Below are 25,969 nucleotides of genomic sequence, written 5' to 3' on the forward strand. Positions count from 1 at the left end.
TACAGGCGTGAGCCACTGCGCCCAGCCCTTGGCTAACATTTTGACCCAGAGAGGGAGAGGCGTGTTGGATAGTGACTTTGCTATGGAGGGCACCCCTATTATCCACGGGGGGTGTGTCATGAAGCTGCCTGCAGGTGTCTATGTCCTCCAAAGCCCATCCTCATGAACTTTATGGTTCAGTGTGGCCACATGGCAGGAGGCCACGTGCATTAGCCCCTCTGCTTGGTTCTCCTAGGAGGGAAGGGGGAAGTGCCAATGAAAGGCAGAAGAGCCGTTGATGGCTTTTCCCGGGCAGGAATGAAGCCTGCAGCTGGGACTGGATGGGTAGGGGAACGTGGCCAAGGTTCAGGTGTCTGCAGCCAGCATGAGCCACAGAGAGCTGGGTCAGATGGGCCCTGAGCAAACCGAGAGGTTAGATTCCAAGTTAGGCCCATGGCAGATGTCTTCCGGGAATGCCAGCAGGGCAAGGAGTGGCCAGCCAGGCCAGGGACACTGCCCAGAGGGCAAGAGGATGTCTTACTCCATTTCGTGTTGCTATAAAGGAACACCTCAGGCCAGGTATGGTGCCTCACACCTGTAATCCCAGCACTTTGGGAGGCCGAGGCAGGCAGATCACCTGAGGTCAGAAGTTCGAGACCAGCCCCACCAACACGGTGAAACTGCGTCTCTACTGAAAATACAAAACAATTAGCCAAGGGTGGTGGCAGGCGCCTGTAGTCCCAGTTGCTCGGGAAGTTGAGGCAGGAGAATGACTTCAACCCAGGAGGTGGAGGTTGCAGTGAGCCAAGATCCTGCCATTGCACTCCAGCCTGGGCAACAAGAGTGAAACTCCGCCTCAAAAAAAAAAAAAAAAAAAAAAAAACACCTCAGACTAGGTAATTTATGAAGAATAGAGGTTTAGAGGTGTATCTGGCTCATGGTTCTGCAGGCTGTACAAGAAGCATGGCACCAGAATCTGCTCCTGGTGAGGGCCTAAGGCAGCTTCCACTCATGACAGAAGGTGGGGGGTGGGGCAGGCATCACATGGAGAAATAAGAGGAGCGAGATAGAGAAGGAAAGTGCCATGCTCTTTTAAACAACCAGCTCTAACATGAAATAATAGAGCAAGAACTCACTCACTTTTTTTGTTTGTTTGTTTGAGACGGAGTCTTGCTCTGTCACCCAGACTGGAGTGCAGTAGTGCAATCTCGGCTCACTGCAAGCTCCGCCTCCCAGGTTCACACTATTTTCCTGCCTCAGCCTCCCAAGTAGCTGGGACTACAGGCGCCTGCCACCACGCGTGGCTAATTTTTTGTATTTTTAGTAAAGATGGGGTTTCACCATGTTAGCCAGGATGGTCTCGATCTCCTGACCTCGTGATCCACCCGTCTCGGCCTCCCAAAGTGCTGGGATTACAGGCGTGAGCCTGTATCTGAGCCTGTTCTGGTCGCACCTGGCCAGAACTCACTTATTACCAGGAGGAGGGCACCAAGCCATTCATGAGGCGTCCACCTCATGAATGGACCACCCAAACACCTCCCTCCAGGCCCATCTCCAACACTGCGGATCAAATTTCAGCATGAGATTTGGAGGCGACAAATATCCTAACTCCACGGAGAAACACTGCGTGCAAAGACCATCATACTTCCCTTCGATCACAAAATAAGCCCTACCTCTCCCCACGTACCCAGAAGCCATCCTAGGGAAGGAATGGGGCAGGAGGCAAAGAACTGAGAAGCTGCAGAGACCCAGTATTCAACTAGAATAAGTTGAATTTGTATTGGCAACGAAGCTGACCTCGAAAGTGAAGAGCTGTAACCTGCTCTGAGTCATTCTCAGAGCCTGTTCATGCAACTGAAACTTAGAGTTGCTTATAGCATGGGAAGGGCTCACGCCACCAGCTGACACCTCCCGCAGCCGCCACAGAAACCACAGTCGGAAATTCAGTGTTCATAAAAGACACTCAAGAAACATTTCTCTCCTCTTTCCTTTAAGTTGAAGTTCTTAAGAGCCTGGGAGTCCATTGAACTTCATGTACAGAAGTTAAACTCCAAAATACTGACTGGGGCATCCTGCCAAGTGTATAAAGGGCCTCCCATGCAGGCCAGCTCTCCCAGGTCTCACACACTGCCTGTTTTCAGAGGGCTTTGAAGGGGCCACTGTTTTATCAAGCACGACTGGTAGTTATGTTATTCATAACAGTTAAGCAAACTTATCGTAACCTCTCTGCTGCTATAAGGATGCGCTACCAGAATGATTTAATGACACAGAGCCTACGCTTCTGGAAGAAAATGAAGTCGATTACCCCTGACTGCCTGTGTGCCTGGTAGCAGAAGCTATTTTTAGAGTTCATGTTGGCAGCCAAAAAAGTAAAGACTATGACCCAACCCTCCAAAGAGGTATTGCAAAGTACCAGCCCACATTTTCAGACTTTGGGAAAGTCTGCTTAAAACTTCTGCAGGCTTGAATGGCTATTATGAAAAAGTCAAAGAAAATAACTTGCTGATGAGGTTGTGGAGAAATAGGAATGCTTTTACACTGTTGATGGGATTGTAAATCAGTTCAACCATTGTGGAAGACAGTGTGGCGATTCCTCAAGGATCTAGAACCAGAAATACCATTTGACAGAGCAATCCCATTACTGGGCATATACCCTAAGGATTATGAATCATTCTACTATAAAGACACACGCACACGTATGTTTATCGCACTATTTACAATAGCAAAGACAGAACTAACCCAAATGCCCATCAATGATAAACTGGATAAAGAAAATGTGGCACATATACACCATGGAATACTATGCAGCCATTAAAAAGAATGAGTGCATGTCCTTTGCAGGGACATGGATGTAGCTGAAAACCATCCTTCTCAGCAAACGCAGGAACAGAAAACCAAACACTGCATGTTCTCACTCATAAGTGGGAGTTGAACAATGAGAACACATGGGCACAGGGAGGGGACCCTCACACACAGGGACGTGTCAGTGGGTGGGGGGCAAAGGGAGGGAGAGCATTAGGACAAATATCTAATGCATGTGGGGCTTAAAACCTAGATGACAGGTTGATAGGTGCCACAAACCACCGTGGCACATGTATACCTGTGTAACAAACCTGCACGTTCTGCACATGTATCCCAGAACTTAAAGTAAAATTAAAAAAAAGAAAAAGAAAAAAAACTGTTGCAGGGTTAACAGGATGAAAAATGGAAATGGTGTCCGGGTGGTTAACCACAAACGGTCATTTGTGTATGCTGGACTGCAGATAGTTCATTGGTTGGAAAAGAAGGCTCTGCAGGCTCTGATATCAGTACTCATGATTGACTTCCCAATCTCAAATAAAATTTGATATGGGAGGCCAAGGTGCGTGGATCACAAGGTCAAGAGATAGAGACCAGTCTGGTCAACACGATGAAACCCTGTCTCTACTAAAAATACAAAAATTAGCCGGGCATGGTAGCAGGCGCCTATAGTACCAGCTACTTGTGAGGCTGAGGCAGAAGAATAGCTTGAACGTGGGAGGTGGAGGCTGCAGTGAGCCGAGATCGCGCCACTGCACTCCAGCCTGGTGACAGAGAAAGAATCCATCTCAAAAAAAAAAAAAAAGAAAGAAAGAAAAAGATTGATATGCTTTCTCTCCAACGCGCAAGACACGAAATAATCATATGCTCCTGTATTTCCATAAACGAGAGGAGAAATGGATGGCCTCAAACACAACACACCTTGCATGACTGGTAAGGTCTGATGAGAAGTTATTCACTACCATGCCTCTGAGGATGAAAACTCCAGCAAGTGCTGCCGGAGAGACTGGGCAAACAAAAAAGGCTGTTTGGGTTTGAGAACAAGTTATAATCTTAGTTATCTTTTCTAAAGGATCCCCAGAAAACAACTAAGAAATACTAATTCGTGGAGGACCAGATGGGCCAGGAGACAAGAAAAGAGTTCTGAACTGGTGAGGTGCGGTGGCTCACGCCTGTAATCCCAGCACCTTGGGAGGCCGAGGTGGGTGGATCACCTGGGGTTAGGAATTCAAGACCAGTCTGACCAACATGGTGAAACCCCGTCTCTACTAAAAATACAAAATTAGCCTGTCATGGTGGTGCATGCCTGTAATCCCAGCTACTCGGGAGGCTGAGGCAGGAGAATTGCTAGAACCCGGGATTCGGAGGTTGCAGGAGAGCCGAGATCACGCCGTTGCACTCCAGCCTGGGCAACAGATGTGCAACAGAGCGAAACTCCATCAAAGAGGGGGAGGGGAGGGGAAGAGAGGGAAGAGGAGAGGAGAGAAAAAAGAAAGAGTTTTGAACTGTGCTGTAGAAAAAAACCATTAGAGGCCGTGGGGGAGCAATGAAGAAAGGTTATTTTCTGCCCTGAACTCAATTTGAAAATCTTCTGCAGTTACTTTTCAGCCTTTCAGGATACAGTGGAAAAAAGAATAAAAAGAAAGGGCAGAAGAAGAAAGACATCTAAGAGGGCCTGAAAGACGGATCACTGGAGGTCAGGAGTTTGAGACCAGTCTGGCCAACATGGTGAAATCCTGCCCCTACTAAAAATACGAAACATTAGCCAGGCGTGGTGGCGCATGCCTGTAGTCCCTGCTACTCGGGAGGCTGAGGCAGGATAATTGCTTGAACCCAGGAAGCGAGGTTGCAACGAGTCAAGATTGTGCCACTGTATTCCAGCCTGGGTGACAAGAGTGAAACTCTGTCTCAAAAAAAAAAAAAAAAAAAAAAGAGGGCCTGGAAGATGAAACACTCTGGAACCATCTAGAAAGGAGGATTAAAGCTACCAAAATAAGGGCTGGAGCCTACCCCTTTCCACTCCTCACTATAGTCTACATCTAGCCCCAACAGAGGGAGCATATGAAGCCTGTTACCCTCTCTCCCCACAGATCAGCTCCGTAAAATTAACGGGATGGCTGCTTCCCTATTTATGTCCAGCAATAACTCAGGAACTGAGCATTTAATTCAGAGGTAAAGTGTCTTCCATTTTTAAAAATCCTTAAATTTAAAATAAAACGTGTCTGCTCCTTGGCAGTCCGCAACACTGAACCTCTTTACAAGGGAGGAGAAAAGTCATTCTGACATTATTCAAATTAATCCACCTGCCGCTGGGAGCTGTCACAGTGTATGTCGGTTGATGGAGGCAAGCCTCTCTGCTTGTCATCGCAGAGAGAGTTTACGTTGCTAATGCTGCTCCAGCTCCAGGGCACTGCCTGAGAATTTTGCTTCCAAAGGAAAGCTATCTAGCAGCAATATCAGCGTGTCACACAAAAAGAAATATTGATCTACCCAGGCTGGTGCAGAAGGTATCTAGGTGATGTCAAGAAATAGCATGTATTTCACCTAAAAGCAAGGTGTTCACCGTTCTGTAAGTGCACCCCCATTTCATAAGGAATAGCTTTCTGAAGACAGTGGCTTCAAGAATATGAGTCCCTTCTTTTCTGTGCAAATCCCTTGGCATTTAAAATGTCTCTTCTGGCCTGGCTGGGCACAGTGGTTCACCCCTGGCAAAGTAATCCCAGCACTTTGGGAGGCTGAGGTGGGAGGATCATTTGAGGCCAGGAGTTTGAGGCCAGTCTGGGCAACATAGCAAGACCCATCTCACAAACAATTTTTACAAATTAGCCAGGCATGGTGGTGGTGCATGCCTGTGGTCCCAGCTACATGGGAGGCTGAGGTGGGAGGATCCCTTGGGCCCGGGAGGTCAAGGCTACAGTGAGCTATGATTATACCACTGCACTCCAGCCTAGGCCACAAAGCAAGACCTTGTCTCCAAAAAAAAAAAAAAGTCTCCCTTTTATTAGCATCCAGAGTCTGTTTCATGAGTAGGACATACATTAGCGATAATCCAATGATCAGGTTATTTGTTATAACTATTTGGTTGTATGACCTAGACCAGATAAAAAGAAAAGGGTTATTATAATATTCCCAAAGTGAGGAGCAAGGGTGCCATTGTAGAACAGAGAATTGCTCTAATAATATTGATAACAAGAAGAGCTGTTATTTCTAGAGCACTTACTATGTGCCATGGACCATTTAAGCATTTTACATGTATTATCTCATTTAATCTTCACAACAACCCTATAAGACAGTACTATTATTGTATCCTTTACAGATGAAGAATCTGAAGACATCTCATCCAATGCATCTGTGATGGTTAATACTGAGTGTCAACTTGATTGGACTGAAGGATCAAAGCATTGAGCCTGGGTGTGTCTGCAAAGGTGTTGCCAAAGGAGATTAACATTTGAGTCAGTGAACTGGGAAAGGCAGACCCACCCTTGATCTGGATGGACACCACCCAGCACGGCTAGAATACAAAGCAGGCAGAAAAATGTGAAGACTAGACTAGCCTAGCCTCCCAGACTGCATCTTTCTCCTGTGCCGGATGCTTCCTGCCCTCAAACACTGGACTGCAAGTTCTTCAGTTCTGGAACTTGGACTGGCTTCCTTGTTCCTCAGTTTGCAGACAACCTATTGTGGGACCTTGTCATCATGTGAGTTAATACTTAATAAACCCATATATATATTATACATAAAAATATATATTATATAATACATAACATATTAAAATATATAATATATATTTTATATAATATATGTCATATATTAATATATATGATATAAATATTAAAATACATAACATATTAAAATATATATTATATATAATATATATACATATATTATTAGTTCTGTCCCTCTAGAGAACCCCGACTAATATCACATAGTCCAAATCCACCATTTTACAGGGAAGTAAACCGAGTATCAAAATTTGTGGTTCACATCTGGCTTAGAAAATAGGTCTCTTGGCCAAGTGCAGTGGCTCATGGCTGTAATCCCAGCACTTTGGGAGGCCAAGGCAGGAGGAACACTTGAGGCCAGGAGTTTGAGCCCAGCCTGGACAACATAGCAAGGCCCTATTTCTACAAAAAATAAAAGTAATTAGCTGGGCATGGTGGCATGCACCTGTAGTCCCAGCTACTTGGGCAACTAAGGTAGGAGGATTGCTTGGGCCTAGGAGTTCAAGGTTACAGTGAGCTATGATTGCACCACTGCACTCCAGCCTGGGTGACACAGTGAGACCCTGTCTTGAAAAATTTAAATCAAACAAACAAAAACAACAACAAAAACTGAAACAGGCTCCAGAACCTGGGAGATATTCTGTCACGTCATGCTGCTGACATTTGAAGTCACTGAAAAACCACTTGTCTCCAGCTGTGAAGTTACGTATTCTTTGAGCCCTGTGGGAAGGCAGCAGTCAGCTGTGGACAGTCATGCAAAGCCGACCAACTAGGGAGTGATATCCCATGTCACCTTGTGAACTGTCCCTAGTTTCCCAGAAAGTGATAAAGTTGATGATGATGCCCCTTTAGGGTCCTGATCAACTGTGATGGTTCATAGGCATTCTTCCCAGCTGACTGTCTGAGCAAATCGCAAATGTTTTAAAGAAATGTGGGAATTCAGTCAGGATGGTGGGACAAAGTGTAAAATCACAGGAAACCTTCTTGGAAGGCTGGGAAGTTTTGCATAACTTCAGGTAGTTTGGCTGAAGGCAGCCAGATTCTCTTTTCAGGAGCCAGAGAGCTTAGGGCACAGATACAAAGGAATGTAGAGGAGTCTATCTAAACAGCTTGTTTACTCATGTGGTCCTAAGACTAACCTTTGATCATACACAGGTGCATGATTGCTCTCTACTTGGGGGGGTTGGCAACAGTCATTACCTTCTAGTGGTGCTTACTTGAGACCTCTGTCATTTAATGTCTGCTGAATAAATGCCAGGAGGGCCAGCGAGTCAAGGCCATGGCTGCTGACTCTTTACACACCTTTCTTGGTGTCTGTGAGGGGCCCAGATGCTCAGCTGGGCTGACAAGCAGAATATTTGTGTCAGTGTACGTTATTCATCCATTGTTGAGTCAGGGTCTGTGGGACGGACCCCCGCAAAGAAACAGATATGCCTCCCATTAGACCATCTTACAGACAGCCAAACTCACACTCTGTTTCTCCAGAGGTTGTTTTCATTCAGAGTTTGCATTTGGGGTCTCGAAAGTGTGGAAACACGGATACACTTTTAAAGAGGAGTGATATACAATAAAAGTGTCCTCCATACTTCTTAGAACAAGTTGGTTTTTAAATTTTATTTCATTTCATTTTCTTTTAGAGACAGGGTTTCACTCAGTTGCCAAGGCTGGTGTGCAGTGCAATGATTACGGCTCACTGCAGCCTCCAACTCTTGAGCTCAAGCAATCCTCTCATCTCAGCCTCCTGAGTGTCCAAGACTTACAAGCATGTAACTGCCCGGTGGGTTCACCTTGCCTGCTGCCTAGACAGAGCTGATTTATGACGACAGGGGAATTGCAATAGAGAAAGAGTAATTCACACCAGAGCCAGCTGTCTGGGAGACCTGAGTACTCAAATCAGTCTCCCTGAGCATTCGGGGATCAGAGTTTTTTTGTTTGTTTGTTTTGTTTTGTTTGTTTTGAGACGGAGTCTCGCTTTGTCTCCCAGGCTGGAGTGCAGTGGCACAATCTCGGCTCACTGTAAGCCGAGAATGGGTTCACCCCATTCTCCTGCCTCAGCCTCCCAAGTAGCTGGGACTACAGGCGCCTGCCACCACACTCAGCTAATTATTTTGTATTTTTAGTAGAGACAGGGTTTCACCGTGTTAGCCAGGATGGTCTTGATCTCCTGACCTCGTGATCCGCCTGTCTCACCCGGCCACAGATCAGAGTTTTTAAGAAGAACTTGGGTAAGGGAAGGCCAGTGAGTCGAGAATGCTGATTGGTTGGGTCGGAGATGAAATCATAGGCAACTAACGCTGTCCTCTTGCGCTGAGTCAGTTCCTGGGTGGGGGCCCCAGGATCAGATGAAGTAGTTTATTGATCTGGATGGTGCCAGCTGATCCATCAAGTGCAGGGTCTACAAAATATCTCAAGCACTGACCTTAGGAGTGGTTTAAGGAGGGTCAGAGTCTTGTAGCCTCTAGCTGCATGACTCCTAAACCATAATTTCTAATACTGTGGCTAATTTGTTAGTCCTACAAAGGCAGTCTAGTCTCCAGGTAAGAGGAGTTTTGTTTTGGCAAAGGGCTGTTATCATCTTTGTTTTAAACTATCAACTAAGTTCCTCCTGAAGTTAGTTCAGACTATGCTCAGGAAGGAACAAGGACAGGTTAAAGGTTAGAAGCAAGATGGAGTCATTTAGGTTAAACCTTTTTCACTGTCTCAGTCATAATTTTGCAAAGGCAGTTTCAGGCATGCACCACCACATCCATCTAATTTTAATATTTTTTTTGTAGAGATGGGGTCTTGCTAAGATGCCCAGGCTGGTCTTGAACTCCTGGTCTCAAACAATCTTCCCACTTCAGCCTCCCAAAATGCTGGGATTATAGGCATGAGCCACTGCCATGACCAATTCTGCTGGTTTAATATTTGACCCTGATTCCATCACCTGGTGTACTCTGTGCCGCTGTGACAAAAGGAGGGGCAGGCAAAATCTCAGGGTTAACCAGAGAGAAACGTTCCAGGCCATTGTACCAAGAATTGATACCCAATCTGTCTTCATCTTGTTGAAGGACTGGTCATCCCATGGCCATCAGCTTCTAAGAAAGTGGACCACACAATTCACCTGCTTGCTGTGTACAAGCCAATGGTTTTTAGCATAGTCACAGAGTTATGCAATGTCACAAAAATCAATTTTAGAACATTTTCATCACTCCTGCCCCAAAGCCTCATCCTCATTATCAGTCACTCCTCTATCCTTCCCTCCTCCACAGATGGGGGTGACCCCTAGTAGTGGGCAAGCACTATTCTACTTTCTATCTCTCCCAGTTGGCTTTTTATTCATCTTTAGTTGGACTGACCAGACTAATGGGATGAGTCTGCGCTCCCCTGTTTGGCTTTTAGAGCCCTCTATACAGCATACCTCCTGTTTTTATCTGGAAGATGATGACTTCCAGATGAAGACTGGAGAGTCTTCCATCTTTCCTCTATTTTTACTTTATATTTTTAAAGACTAGAGATGGGGCCAGGCACGGTGGCTGACTTCTGCAATCCCAGCACTTTGGGAGGCCAAGGTGGGCAGATCACTTGAGGTGTGGAGACCAGCCTGGCCAACATGGTGAAACCCTGTCTCTACTAAAAATACAAAAAATTAGCCAGGTGTGGTGGTGCATGCCTGCTATTCCAGCTACTCGGGAAGCTGAGGTACGATAATCGCTTGAACCCAGGAGGTGGAGGTTGCAGTGAGTTGAGATCACGCCACTGCACTCCCGCCTGGGTGATGGAGTGAGACTCTGTCTCGACAACAACAACAACAGCAGCAAAATACAGATAGGATCTCACCGTGTTGTCCAAGCTGGCCTTGAACTCCTGTCTTCAAGTGATCTTCCTGCCTTGGCCTCCCAAAGTGCTAAGATTACAGACCAGAGCCATCGCACTCAACCTCTTTCCTCTGTTTTTCAATGCATATTTCCCACCTTCAGTATCTTCATAAGACACTAAACAACTCATCTTCATTATGTAGTAAAGGGTTAACTCAGTGGGCTTGGGTTGCCCAAACCCTGCACAGTCCAGAGAAAGAACTAGCCCTGGATCAGCTGCTGGGAGACAACCTCTAAGCCCTTGGAATATCCTATCTGCTAAGAGTGTCTTTGTATGCCAAGGCCCTGGACCATGCTACAGCGGTTTAACTTCTGGTGGGCGAGGGCTGGAGGTTGAGTTGCCAAGGAGAGACACGCAAGGCTCTCCATGCCTATGTGACTGACCCACAGTAAAAACCCGGGATGCCAAGGCTCAGGTGAGCTTCCTGATTGGCAGGACTTCAAATGAGTTGTTATGTGCCCCTGCGGAGCAAATCAGCCCTGCCTGTATGACTTCATCTGGGAGAGGACAACTGGAAGCTTGCAACTGGCTTCTGCTGGACTCTTCCATGCATCTCTGCAGATTTTTTATTTTATTATTATTTTTTTTAGATGGAGTCTTGCTCTGTCGCCCAGACTGGAGTGCAATGGTGTGATCTCGGCTCACTGAAAGCTCCGCCTCCCGGGTTCAAGTTATAATCCTGCCTCAGCCTTCTGAGCAGCTGAGATTACAGGTGTGCACCATCACACCCAGCTACTTTTTGTATTTTTAGTAGAGACACAGTTTCACCATGTTGGCCAGGCTGGTCTCGAACTCCTGACCTTAGGTGATCCATCGCCCCCCCCCTTGGCCTCCCAAAGTCCTGGGATTACAGGCATGAGCCACCATGCCCAGCCTGTTGACTTTAATCTGTATATTTTCATCATTAACAAATAATAACCATGATTGTACTGCTTTTCTGAGTTTCCAGAGTTCTCGTGAATCATGAAACATGAGAGTGGGCTTTAAGACCCCAAATACACTCATTTGCAGAACTCTACCTGGGTTGGGTTATCTCGCGTATACTCAGCCGGTGAAAATCTCCTCCAGCTGGCAAGGTCCAGCTAGTCACATCTTTTCCAGGAAAGAGAAAACAGCAGGTAAGAACACAGATTCTGGGCCCGACTACATCTGAATCCCAGCTTAACCTCTTACCAGGTGTGTGACCTTGGGTAAGGTGCTTAACTCATGCTTCAGCAGCTCTGCCTGTAAAAAGGATATAATAATATTCATCTTGGCTGGGCACGGTGGCTCCCACCTGTAATCCCAGCACCTTGGGAGGCTGAGGTGGACGTAGCACTTGAGGTTAGGAGTCCGAGACTAACCTGACCAACATGGCAAAACCCATCTCTACTAAATGTACAAAAATTAGCCAGGTGTGGTGGTGCATGCCTATAGTCCCAGCTACTCAGGCAGCTGAGGCAGGGAACCACTTGAACCCAGGAGGCAGAAGTTGCAGTGAGCTGAGATCGCACCACTGCACTCTGTCCTGGGTGACAGAGCAAGACTCTGTCTGGAAAAAAAAAAAATTCTCATAGGGTGAGAATGAGGAGTGAATAGATTTGTATAGTGCTAAACACAAGAACAGTACCCGGCACATAGAATATTCCAGTGTTAGTTATGGCTATGAGCTTTTCCATCCACTCCAATGGCAAAATTCACTCCCTCCCATGATTCCACATTTCCTTGCCCTGAAGTGCTATCACACGCATTTGAAAGCCTGTGTCACCACCCATGAACTCCTTCAAGACAAGAGAATCATTTCATTTACCAATACTATCCCCTGCTGGAAATGCTTACCATGAAGCTGAGCACACAATTGGCCCCTAAAATGTATTTGCTGATGCATAGGAAAGATACCTCTATTTTAAAGTCTGATTTCTTCTCTTAAAGCTTGCCTCCTCTGTAAGCCAGTCATATTCCTCTAGGGAGGAAGAACTAACCTTCTCCCTTTGTACATATCTGTGCAAAGAATTTGAGATCCCAGCAACTATATATCCAAAGCATCCCTTTCAACTAAAGGAGTCTAAGAGGCTCTAACAGCACCCGTACCTTATAATTTATTATCAAATTATATGTTGGATTAAGGATTGCTAAATTGTTAATCATTGCCTTTAATTAGTTGTTCATGAGCAATGTCACTAATTATAGGACCACCTAACACACAGCAGGGAGGAACCACTGTCACCTCGCAGAAGACGCCTGACTCAGCTTTCAGCCGGTGCCCTGAAAGCAACATGCTGTAAAATGTCCCATCTGTGGCATTTTGGAACCTTCCCTCTCATGGTGAAAGTCCCAGGCTTCTGCAGATCAGCAGTTCTCTAACTATGAGCAAAAGTTCTCTGAAGGCAGCAGAACTAAGCCAGGTTTTCATGAACTTAGGGTGCACCTAATCTAGGTGCGTTCGGGCTAAATAAATGGCATCCTTCATTCTTATCTTATACCTCACTCTTTTCCCCATATATATACATAATATCATGAATAATAAAATCTGAGTTCATAACAAAACACAACTGAATTCATGGTAGTTTTTTTCCAGATATCCTGGTGGAGTCAGGTGCAGTAGCTCTTGCTCATAATCCCACTGCTTTGGGATGACAAGGGAAGAGGATTGCTTGACGCCAGGAGATCAAGACCAGCCTGGGCAACATAGCAAGATCCCTGACTTTACATTCTTTTAAAATTACAGCCAGGCACAGTGGCTCACATATGTAATCCCAGCACTTTGGAAGGCTAAGGCGGGCAGGTCACTTGAGGTCAGGAGTTTGAGAGCAGTCTTCCCAACATGATAAAACTCTATCTCTACTAAAAGTACAACAATTAGCTGGGTGTGGCGGTGGGCACTGGTAATCCCAGCTACTCAGGAGGCTGCAGTAGGAGAATCGCTTGAACCCAGAAGGTGGAGGTTGCAATGAGCTGAGGTAGTGCTATTGCACTCCAGCCTGGGAGACAGAGTGAGACTCTGTCTCAAGAAAAAATTAAAAAATTAGCTGTGCATGGTGGCACATGCCTGTGGTCCCAGCTCTGGAGGCTGAGGCAGGAGTATCGCTTGATCCCAGGAGTTGGAGGCCATGGTGAACTATGATCTCACCACTGCACTCCAGCCTGGGCAACAGAGTGAGATCTTAACTCTAAAAATATAAATAACTACGAAAAAGAAATCCTGGTGGAAATTTTGTTGAATTTATATTCTTTGCACCTTGAAACAGCCATTATTTTTTCTGTTTTCGGTGAACTTTCTGCAATGATTCCAGACTTTTACCCCTTTTGGGTAGCCTCCTATCCAAGGTCCAGCTCTCACTCTTAACAAATGATTTTCTTTCCTCATTCACAAGGAAAATGTGAGTCAGACAACATGACTTTGCCCTTCCTACTGTTCAAGACCAAACCACTGTTCATGTCCTGAGCCCACCCATGCGTCCTTCTTCAGAGTTTTTCTTTCCCAGTCAGCCCCCACCCCTTCCTGTCTGTCTTCAGACTTCCCCCTTCTCCTTGTTTCATGTCTTCAGCTGTACGTACTGTGTTAAAACAGGGTTCTTCGTGTCCACACTGGGGCTGAAGACATTCTGACAACAGATGCTGTATTCAAAGAGATCTTGCAAAAATTTCAATAGACAGACAAGCAGATTAGCTGAGTACTTAGGACAAGTAAGTGGAGTCTGGGAAAGGAAGGTGTCAGGAGGGTTTCCCAGAAGCAAACTGTACCCCAAGGGAGGGGCGAGAGTCCTACCATCTAACCCCAAGCCTAGTGGCCGGTGTCCCTGGAAGTGGACACACATGTTCACTGGTGTGTGACTCACACTTATGAAAGGAAATGTGCCCTCTGGAGCACAGGGGAGCCCTGGTCAGGGAAGCTATCTTTCCACCTAAGAGGGACAAAGGTGTGCAAATCCCAGAAACCAGATACGGAATCTGCAGAAGGTGTGGACTTGGAACCACTTTAAAAACTATGTCAGCCAGGTGCGTCGGCTCATGCCTGTAATCCCAGCACTTTGGGAGGCTGAGGCGGGCGTATCACAAGGTCAAGAGATCAAGACCATCCTGGCCAACATGATGAAACCCCGTCTCTATTAAAAATGCAAAAATTAGCTGGGCGTGGTGGTGCACGCCTATAGTCCCAGCTACTTGGGAAGCTGAGGCAGGAGAACTGATTGAACCCAGAAGACAGAGGTCAGTGAGCCAAGATCACGCCACTGCACTCCAGCCTGGGTGACAGGGAAAGACTGTCTCAAAAAAATAAAAATAAAAGGGATGTCCACCAAGAAAAGCAATGGATTTCTCATGCATGAATGAACCTCATAAACTGTATGCTAATAAAAGACGCCAGAAACAAAAAGTCATATTCTGTAGGACTCCACTTATATGAAATGTTCACGATAGGCAAATCCATAGAGACAGAAATTAGATTGGCAGCTGTCACGGTTAGGTGGGAGGGAGGAATAGGAAGTGACTGCTTAATGTGTACTGGGTCGCTATTTGGGGAATAAGAAAACTCTGGAAGTAGATCGTGGAGATAGTTGCACAACATTAGGAATGTCCTTATTGCCACAGAATTTCACACTTTACAATGGATAAAATGGTAAAACTTATGTTACATATATATTGCCACAATTAAAAACAACATCATAAACAAAACCAAAAGGGATGCTTCTAGACCAGCAGTCTCCAACCTTTTTGGCACCAGGGACTGGTTTCATGGAAGACAGTTTTTCCATGGACAGGGGTGGTGGGTGGGGATGGTTTCAGGATGAAACTGTTCTACCTCAAAAGATCAGGTATTAGATTATCTCATGAGGAACATGTAACTTACATCCTTCACATGCGCAGTTCATAATAGGATTTGTGCTCCTATGAGAATTGAATACCACCGCTGATTTGATGAGAAGCCGAGCTCAGGAGGGAATGTGGGAGATGGGGAGAGGCTGTAAATACAGATGAAGCTTCGCTTGCTCGCTCGCCTGCCACTCACCTCCTGCTGTGAGGCTCAGTTCCTAACAGGCCATGGACCAGGACCAGCACTGGTCCGCAACTCAGGGGTTGAGGACCACTGCCCTAGACAGTGGCTTACCAGAGCATGTAGACTCCAGGAATAAGAGGACATGGGGCAAACAAGAAGGCAAAAGTCGAGGGTACCTTGGGAGAGGCCAGCTGAAGGGAGTCACTGACTGCATGGGGTCAAAAAAGCAACCTGGAGGTTCAGATTGCCTACACCCCAATGTGGTGTGGACACTGAAAACAAAAAAAGGATATTGCCTAATCATATGGTACTAGCTTTATGACTATTAAAAGTAAATGAGGCCGGGTGTGGTGGCTCACACCTGTAATCCCAGCACTTTGGGGGGCCAAGGCGGGCAGATCACGAGTTCAGGAGATTGAGACCATCCTGGCTAACATGGTAACACCTCGTCTCTACTAAAAATAAAAAAAATAAAAAAATAAAAAAAAGCCGGGTGTAGTGGCATGCACATGTAGTCCCAGCTACTTGGGAGGCTGAGGCAAGAGAATGGCTTCAACCTGGGAGGTGGAGGTTGCAGTGAGCCGAGATCGCGCCACTGCACTCCAGCCTGAGCGACAAAGCAAGACTCCATCTCAAAAAAAAAAAAAAAAGGGTAAATGAAAAGCTATATATAAAGTCCTCAATATGCATTCAGTAAATGGTACATCTAGTAATAATTTGTTTATTATAATTATTAATATGGATCAATGGTATAACTTCCTATGAACAACAAGCTTGTCTTTCTAACTAGCCAATATCTTTTTTTTTAAGATGAAGTCTGGAGTCTTGCTATGTCACCCAGGTTGGAGTACAGGTGGCATGATCTTGGCTCACTGCAACCTCTGCCTCCCAAGTTCAAGTGACTCTCCTGCCTCATCCTCTCGAGTAACTGGGATTACAGGAATGTGTCACCATGCTCAGCTAATTTTTGCATTTTTAGTAGAGACAGGGTTTATTCATGTTGGCTAGGCTGGTCTTGAACTCCTGATCTCAGGTGATCAGCCCACCTCGGCCTCCCAAAGCGTTGAGATTAAAAGTATGAGCCACCGCCTCTTCTTCCTGCTTTTGCTGTGAGATGTGCCAGCTCCCGCTTCACACATTCTGCCATGAGTAAAAGCTCTATGAAGCCTCCTCAAAAGCCAAGCAGATGCCAGTGTCATGCTTGTACAACCTGCATAACTGTGAGCCAATGAAACCTCTTTCCTTTATAAATTACTCAGCCTCAGGCATTTCTTTGTAGCAATGCAAGAACCGCCTAACAGAAAAGAAGTCACTCTTGGAGAACAATCAGAGCTTAAGATAGCAGATTTAGGGAGCTTCTCTACACAGACACAAGAGCTGGGTCAGTGCTGCTTACACAGACGAAGCTCAGCAGACAGGCCTGTGTACACACAACAATACAACATGAGGGGAATCTCTACAGGCTGAATTCGAGTTCCAGGAAGTCTGGCCATGTTGCTCCTATGACTCTGAGTGACACTTTCCCCAAATCCCCCAGCCCCACTGACATGGTTTGGCTCTGTGCCCCCACCCAAATCTCATGTTGAATTGTAATCTTCAGTGCTGGAGGTGGGGCCTGGTGGGAGGTGATTGGATCATGAGGCTGGATCCTTCACGAATGGTTTAGCACCATCCCTTTGGTGCTGTTTTCATGATAGAGTTCCCACGAGATCTGGTTATTTAACATTGTGTGGCACCTTCTCCCTCTCTCTTCTTCCTCCTACTCTGGCCATGTAAGACGTGCCTGCTTCCCTTTCTGCCATGACTGTAAGATTCCTGAGGCCTCCCCAGAAGCAGAAGCCTCCACGCTTCCTGTACAGCCTGCTGAATCCTGAGCCAATTAAACCTCCTTTCTTTATAAATTACCCAGTCTCAGGTATTTCTTTACAGCAGGGCAAGAACTAATACACCCACCATGGCACCCACAATACATATCACAGGTGCCCACTGCCAGTGCGAGATGCATAAATAAAAGCTATCCTGGGAACAACACAGGTCTCCAAGGAGTTGAGTGTAAAGGCAAGATCGAGTTCTGGGGGCTGGGTGGTCCAATGCAGTCTAGACACATGCGGTTGGGTCCTTGAAGTTTTGAAGAAGAGAGGTTTATTGTCAACATTTAGAAGGCAGGAGATTTCACAAAGGCTCTAGATTTATGGCTGCTCTTAAAATTCTGGGCCGAGTGCGGTGGCTCACGCCCGCAATCCCAGCACTTTGGGAAGCCGAGACAGGCAGATCACAAGGTCAGGAGTTCGAGACCAGCCTGGTCAACACGGTGGAACCCCGTCTCTACCAAAAATACAAAAAATTAGCCAGGCATGGTGGCGCGCGCCTTTAGTCCCAGCTACTCAGGAGGCTGAGGCAGAAGAATTGCTCAAACCCGGTAGGCAGAGGTTGCAGTGAGCCAAGATTGCGCTCCTGCACTCAGCCTGGGTGACAGGGCTAGACTTCGTCTCAAAAAAAAAAAAAAATTCTGAAGGCCTAAACACACTGGCCTTATGTACCCCCAGCACCATCAAGCAGAGCTGGGAACAGTTGCCTCCTTGGGCAGGACCTGTGTTCTTCAGTTCCCCAACCTCTTACCCTTACAGTCAGCTTTTGCCCTCTTTCATGGCACTTACCCACTTGCCATACTGGAAACTCTGGTGTAGAAAAGAAGAGTGGAAGACAAAGAGAAAACCTGAGAAAATAGCTATTTAGCAGGCAGGACAAAAAAGATATTAATATACACAGAAAGAAATAGGAAAAGAACTGAAACAGAAGGAATTATCAATCCCCTTAATGCAAATCTCCTATATTATGTTGCTTACTGGGAAGTCTCAGTATCTAAAGACTCGTCTAACGTAATACCATTTGGATGATGAAACGTTCTCCTTGGCCCATCTTTTACTGGAGTAAAATCGTAACTATTAAAATTTTGGCATCACAGCAAGAAAGAGAAACCGCCAGGTCCTCATGTCTAAGAAAGCATATTGTATCTGCTTAATAATTTCAGAAGGACCATAAAAATTCATCCCTACAATTAAATTTCCCCATCAACTATTAACAAATTAAGCATCCCGTAAGTTAAGACACATTAAAAAGAGATCATTGGCATTTGATTCTATTTTGTACATCAGAGATGCATGTAATATTAATGACTCATGATCATGACTATTTTCTTGAGTCTTTTCAAAGTGCATATAAATCATCTGTTAATGTTATCGTAATGCATGAAATACAAGCTAATTTTTTGCTTAGAGCCACATTATAGATGTTTGCTGGGCATCCGAAGGCACTGCACTGCGAGCACTTCTTTTTCTCTGTTGCTAGCACTTACAGTCACACACGCATACTGTTATCTGTCCTGGCTGCAGGCCAGTCTCCCGTGTGTCAGTGCGGAGACTTGGGAGAAAGTATCTTTTAGCCAACACGTGAAAGTCACTGTCTGTGAGTCCATCCTTTGAGTTTCATCCCTTTGAGATCTAAAGGTCAACATGTCTTCAAGCACTCGCCATTAAAGCTCAAATATCCCTGAAGGCTTTGCTTTAGTTAACCTTACACTATTAATGTTATTTGCAGATAGCCAAGAATATGGTCCTGAAACACTCCATGATGAACAGGTTGGGTGGGAGCTGAGCCGCAAGACAGCTTGAGGAAGTTGTAGACCCAAAAGATTTACCTTCTCTGTTGTACAAATTTGCCCATGGCTGGCTCTACTCCAATGCAATTTTTCAGCTCTTGGTGTGAGCAGAAAATTAACAGAACTTTTCAAAAGCTTACTCTTTTTTTTATTATTATTATTTGTGACAGGGTCTCCTTCTATTGCCCAGGCTGGAGTGCCATGATACGATCACAGCCCACTCCAGCCTCGACCTCCTGGGCTCCAGCAATCCTCCCTCCTCAGCCTCCTGAGTAGCTGGGATTACAAGAGCACACCACCACCTGGCTAATTTTTTAAAATTTTATTTCAATGGAGACACAATCTGGCTATGTTGCCCAGGCTGGTCTTAAACTCCTGAATTCAAGCAATCCTCCTGTCTTGGCCTCCCAAAGTGCTGAGATTACAGGTGTGGGCCACTGGGCCTGGCTAAACTCTTACTCTTGTTAATCACAAATGTTTTAACTGAGAAAGAACTTCATGACTATCTGGAAAAAGTCTTCATCCTTACTCCATTATTCCATCTTGCTATCTTAACACCAACAACCACACCCCTAAAACCGAGCCCAGGTACACAGGCCTCTCCTGCCTCTCCCGACTTAAGACAGAATCATGATTTTAAGAGTCAGTTTGGTCCTCAAGAAGAACTCACATAAAGTCCTGAACTATAACTCGGGGATCAAAGGATTTTCAACCAAGCCATTTCCCCCAAATAAGGTACCATTCACAGGTTCCAGAGATTAGGATTTCCACATCGCATCTGCAAAGTCCTTTTGATATGGAACAGGGGCAGGGAAGTGCTGGGTAGAGAAGGGCAGGGTCCCTGGCAAGGGCTCCACCCTTGGGCCTGTGCTCACGGACCTAAATGAGGACAGGTATTTCTGTTTTTGCAGTCAAAAAGTTGCCTTTTGACCCACCATGCCCCATCCCCCATCCTGTGCTCATAAAAACCCGGGACCATAGTGGGCACAGACACAAGCAGCTGGACATTGAGAGGAGCAGAAGAACACACGGACAGACACCAGCAGACACTGGCAGGCCAGCAACAGCAGAATGACGTGGATGCTGAGGGGAGTTCGGCCAGGGGTAGTTGGAGGAGAGTCTGGCTGCTGTGCTACCCGACTCCAGGGGAAGACCACCTTCCCACTCCATTCCCTTCCTGCTCCCCATCCATCTTCTTGAGAGCTACCTCCACCCCTCAGGAAAACCTTGCACTCATTCTCCAAGCCCACATGTGATCTGGTTTTTCTGATACACAAGGACAAGGACCCGGGATACAGAAAGCCCTCTGTCCTTGTGATAAGCCAGAGGGTCTAACTAAGCTAATTAACACAACCTGCCTGCAGATGGCAAAGCTGAAAGAGTACATTGTAACACACACCAACGGAGGCTTCAGGAGCCATAAACACTCAACCCTAGAGACTGCCATGGAGTCGGAGTCCCAAAATGCTCCCCGAAACCTACCCATCTGCATGATCCCCCTAGGGGTTTGAGCAGTGGGGCGCTGAAGAAGCAAGCCACACCCCTGTCATATGCCCCGCAAAGGTTTAAGGGAACACTCCCATTTCACTTTTTCCTAAGGGACCATTCACAGGTTCCAGAGATTAGGAACCTGTGAATGGTCCCTTATTTGGGAAAAGGACTTTGCAGATGCCATTAAGTTAAGGATCTCAAGATGGGAGATAATCCTGGATTATTTGTATGGACCCAAAATATAATCATAAGAGCCTTTATAAGTGGGAGGGAAGGAAGCAAAGGAGGAAAAGGTCACGTGATGAAGGATGCCAGAGAGAGAGAGAAAGGGAGATGCGACATAGCCATGAGCCGAGGCAGCTTCTGGAAGCTGGAAAAGGCAATGAGATAGATCTCCCCGAGAGCCCCCAGAAGGACCCAGCCCTCCTGACCCAACCCCTCCTTTATTTTAGTTCCATCGGCTCATTGCAAACTTCCGACCTCAAGAACTGTAAGAACATCAATCTGTGTGGTTTCAAGTCATTGTTTTCATAGTAATTTGTTATAGCAGCAAGAGGAAACTAATACAGCATTGAAATCAATATTCATTCAACCTCCTTGCTTTTTTTTTTTCGAGATGGAGTTTTGCTCTTGTTGCCCAGGCTGGAGTGCAATGGCATGATCTCAGCTCACTGCAACCTCCACCTCCCAGGTTCAAGTGATTCTCCTGTCTCAACCTCCCAAGTAGCTGGGATAACAGGTGCCTGCCACCATGCCTGTCTAATCTTTTTACTTTTAGTAAAGAAGGGGTTTCGCCATGTTGGCCAGGCTGATCTTGAACTCCTGACCTCAGGTGATCCAACCACTTTGGCCTCCCACAGTGTGGGATTACAGGGATGAGCCACCATGCCCAGCCTCAACCTTTCTATTTGAGTTTTGCAATTATGCCTCGAGATATTGATCTCCATATCCCGAGAGGCAGCTTGGTGGGACCCGGGACAAGAGTTCTAAAGAGTTCTCCAACGTTCCTCCAGCTTCCCAGAATGCCACACCCCCTTGTCCTTTTCTATATGATCTTGTATCATGAAAAAGAGTGCAAACACAACAACAGTAGAAGACTTCAACAAGTATAAAATAGCCCCAGAAAAAATAACTTTCAAACTTCATCCTTAAAAGTTTCTGAACACAGCTCCTCCTAGACGAGGAAGAATAAAGAAGTGTGAACATTACTATCAATCTGAAACTTCTCAGTATCGCCGTTGAAAAGCTGCACTTGAAAACTTTACATAAAGGTGCAAAATGCAACATCCTCCCTCTGCAGGAAAGCTGTGATCCTGAGACAACCACGGCTCCTGGAGAGCTGTGTGCACACAGCTGCTCGAGCCCAAGGCAGGCTTTTCTGGCCTCTCTCAGTGGCTCCTTTGTACCCTTGAATTTGGGGGCTTGTTGGCCGCCAGGGCTCACCAGCCACAGACCTTATGGGGAGAGAAGGGTCTCCGGCGTCCCACCAGTCTTTTGGGGGGCTGATGTACATGCACCACAGCTCCCAGCTGTACCCGTGGGCCGAGTTCTCGTACCGCTGCACCTCAAAGTTGTCCTGTTTGATGTTGTCAATGGAGGGGAGGATCACACGCTTCCGGTTTTCCTGGATGCGGGATAGAACCGGCTCAGCCCTGAAACAGAGAAACAGACATGAAACCTTTCTTCTCTCTCCTGAGGCACACCTCCCAAGACCACAGGGAATGAACAGCATTTAGCTAAAAGGCTGGGCTTCGGGAAGGCTGGAACTCAGATGGAAACTGAGGCTTCCAGGGACCTGTCCATGCTGGATCGTGCAGCTTCACACCTGGGCTGTAAAGTGTATGAAATCAGCTCACCCCTTCACCCTTGTTGGAATTACTACAGTGATGCCTGCTCCAGCCTGAAAAGCCTAGAGCAAGAGTTCAGAACATGGGGTCTCCTTCCCAAGAAAGTGCCAAGTCTCACTTTCATATTGACAGTGGACTCCACGATTTACACTGCATGACAGTTTTATACAGTGTCGTCAGTTTACCCCTAGGGCACTGACTGCCACCGCTTGTTTTTTCTGCTGGCACTGAATTTCCTTTCCCAAAATAGGTCACTTCTGCCTGGGATGGCCTGGTTTTAATACATATTTCACTAGCTTCTGTGTGTGTGTGTGTGTGTGTGTGTGTGTGTGCGCGCACGCATGATTATTTCAGTTGTTTTAATTAATTTTGTGTGAGAGTGTGTGTGTGTGTGTGTGTGTGCGCGCGCACGCATGATTATTTCAGTTGTTTTAATTAATTTTGTGTGAGTGTGTGTGTGTGTGTGTGTGTGTGTATGTGTGTGTGTGTTGGCATGATTATTTCCGTTGTTTTAACTGATGATTTAATTGTGTGTGTGTGTGTGTGTGTGTGTGTGTGTGTGTGTGCGCGCGTGATTATTTCAGTTGTTTTAATTGATGATTTGATTTCTTAGAAGGGACCTAATTGAATTGGTTAGCAATAGAAGACTGGAAACTAATTAAATGCAAAGGCAGGCAGAATCCTGGCTTCCTGCTCACTTCCCCAGCTCGAGGCTGCAGCGGGCATTCGTCAGTGATCTGGCTTCAGGTTCAAGGCGTAGCCCGCTGGCTTAGGAGACAGCAGATGGTCAGACACCTCCAACATCGTGCATCTCCGAGGCAGGCGCGGGAAGGGATCATTTCCCACATTCGAGAAGGAGAAGATGGCTCTCCTAAGCCAGCGCATTAATCTCCCAGCTTAGAACAGAATGCAGGTTTTGGAACAGAGTCAAGCGAAAATCCCATTCCTCTGCATTATCGGGAAGAATAATGAGAACACACAGTCGACAACCCATCTCTTTTCATTTGCAGCTATTGAATTACCTGTTGGCTCATCTCATCTTTCTATTTAAAATGAGCAATAAAATATACCCTGGGCCATTACCTGCTTCCAATACTTCTGCACACACCATATAAGCTGAAGCCAAATGGCACTGATTTTCCAAGGCTTCCAGGCAGGCTTAGGAGCATGGCCCTGGCCAAGTCTCCACTCATGAAATTCTCCCCTGGGAATGCCTTTTGCTATTGGCTGAAAGCCCAGCCATCTAACAAGGCTTAAACCAAGTACCACCTCTCCCACCTCTCTCACCACCTGGTCCCAAGACCAAGCACCACCTCTCCTGTGGGAGTTCTTCCTCTCAACTCCTAGATCATTTTCCCCACCTTATTCAAGTCACAGTGACTGTGCAGCTGCCTTTGCTAATCATCTCTGAACACAGGCTATTGTTCCTATGAGCTAATGACAGCTGATCTTTATTGAGCACTTACTAGTGTTAGGCGCCATTCTAAATATTTCCCATGTGCTAACTAATGCAACCCCCAAGATAATCTTATGAGGTAGATGCGATGATCAGCATTATCCAAATGAGGAAACTGAGGACCAGGGAGGTTAAGCAGCTTGCTCCAGGCTACACAGCCAACTGGTGGTAGAATCAGGTTTCTAACCTAGATGGTCCGGTTCATGTCTTAATTCTGAAGCTCCACTACCTCCTTGATGAAACATGATGAACCCCACACAAGCCCAGACCATGCATATAGAAACATTCAGTTCAGCCCATCCACCAGCAGTAAGAGTCACTGAGTATGGAGGCAGAAGACCTGGGTTCCAATGATATTTCTTTTTTTTTTTTTGAGATGGAGTTTCACTCTTGTCTCCCAAGCTACAGTGCAATGACACGATCTCAGCTCACTGCAACTTCTGCCTCCCAGGTTCAAGCGATTCTCCTGCCTCAGCCTCCTGAGTAGCTGGGATTACAGGCACCTGTATTGTATTTTTAGTAGAGACAGGGTTTCGCCATGTTAGCCAGGCTGGTTTCGAACTCTGACCTCAGGTGATCCACCCGCCTCAGCCTCCCAAAGTGCTGAGAGGTGTGAGCCACCGTGCCCAACCCCAATGATATTTCTGTGGCTGAGAAGTTTGATCTTACTGTCTACTAGACAATGTATGACGATTCCCAATAATTTGCTCCCTCCTCCCTGGGGATGTCCTGCCTATTACCAGATGGCCTGCAATGCTTCCCTAGAGAAGCACACTCCTTCCTCAACCTCCAATTAACATTTAACCTGGACATGTGAATTGGTTTGCCAATGGGATGTGAGTGAAAGTGACGGTGTCACATCAGAGCAGAAACTTTAACAGCCATTTCGAAGTTCAGCCACTGTTCTTTTCCCTGAGCCACAAAGATGGGATGTTCTAGACAGGAGGATTCCTTGACTCTCAGAACACAGAGGATAAAAGCACAGCCACAGTCAGACAACCGCAGCTGATGTGCCATGCAGACAAGAGAGAAACATGTATTGCTGTAAGTCATTGTGACTGGAGACTTTTATTGCAGCAGAACCTGGTAAAAGTTGAGACATGCTATCTACCTTGTAATGGAGAACCACCAGGGGGTTTTAATTCAGAGAGGGCTCTATGCCACCCGGGTAGATGTGTGGAAAATGAGTCTGAATGGCAAAGACTAAAGTCACAGACATCAGGGAGAATCAGATGATAGGTGGATTCAATTAGATAGACTAGAATTAGACTGTAGACTTGAGGGCAGATACCAAACTTGCCAGATTTTGAACCCCAGTTTAGTGTCCAACTGTCCCAGTTTGTGCAGGACTCTTCCAGCCTTACCACTGCAAGTCCTGAGAAATCACTCAATGCCAGGCAAACCCCAAACCTAGAACACCACCAGGGGATACAGTAGGCATCTAGCAAGTATCTGTCAAAAGAATGAGTTTCAGCAGTGACCGCATTCGTTTAGGTGAATGTCAAGGAAGAACCAAGCTGGGAGAGTGGTGGTCAAGACACTCTTGAAAGAGGGAGACAGGAGAAACGGCAGACAAAACTGGCTGAAGCTGGAGGTTGAAGCGATGAGTAACATGAGGGCAAGGGGAAAATCAAGGGAAAGGGACATATGTGGGGGGCAACCAGTTTTGAAAGGAAAGAAACGAGGACGCAATGATGCCAAGGAAAAGACAAGGTATGCCAGGCCTGAGGCTGTGACAGAACATTGGCGTGCATCTTTTTCAGAAGGCTTCCATTATGGCTCAGTGCTTCTCAAACTGGAGCATGCATCAGAGTCCTCTGGAGGGCTGGTTACAACAGACTGCTGGATCCCACCTGCACGGCTTGTGATTTCAGGCGACTGGGTGGAGCCCATGAATTTGTATTTCTGACAAGTTCTCAGATTCTGTGGATGCTGCGGGTCTGGGCACCACACTTTGGGAATGATTATTACTAGAGATAAACAGCTCTGGAGCTCAGGAGAGAGATGGGGGCTGAAGACACGCAGCTGGGTGTCACCAGAGTTTGATGACAGCAAAAAACTGGGAGGGAAAATTGGTGTCTGAGATGGCAACAGACCCCAGCGTGCACTTGAAGGGGTCAGTGTTATCAGTGGTCCCGGGTTTCTTAAGTGGTCATATGCATAAACATTGGTTTATTGGTTGTT

At 46.3% G+C, this 25,969-nt stretch overlaps 1 protein-coding gene across 4 annotated transcripts in view; it reads right to left on the bottom strand.

Moving 5' to 3' along the window:
• Nucleotides 1-25,969, bottom strand: part of GALNT17 (polypeptide N-acetylgalactosaminyltransferase 17) — a 606,009-nt gene that overhangs the window by 282,610 nt on the left and 297,430 nt on the right. For all 4 annotated transcript variants that reach the window (XM_071095316.1, XM_011715329.3, XM_071095315.1 and 1 more), the window contains one exon: nucleotides 21,937-22,134. In XM_071095316.1, coding sequence (XP_070951417.1) covers nucleotides 21,937-22,134 — 198 coding nt within the window. The remainder of the gene's footprint in view (nucleotides 1-21,936; nucleotides 22,135-25,969) is intronic.

This window comes from Macaca nemestrina, chromosome 4 (assembly GCF_043159975.1).
Source record: "Macaca nemestrina isolate mMacNem1 chromosome 4, mMacNem.hap1, whole genome shotgun sequence".
NCBI classification, from domain to species: domain Eukaryota; kingdom Metazoa; phylum Chordata; class Mammalia; order Primates; family Cercopithecidae; genus Macaca; species Macaca nemestrina.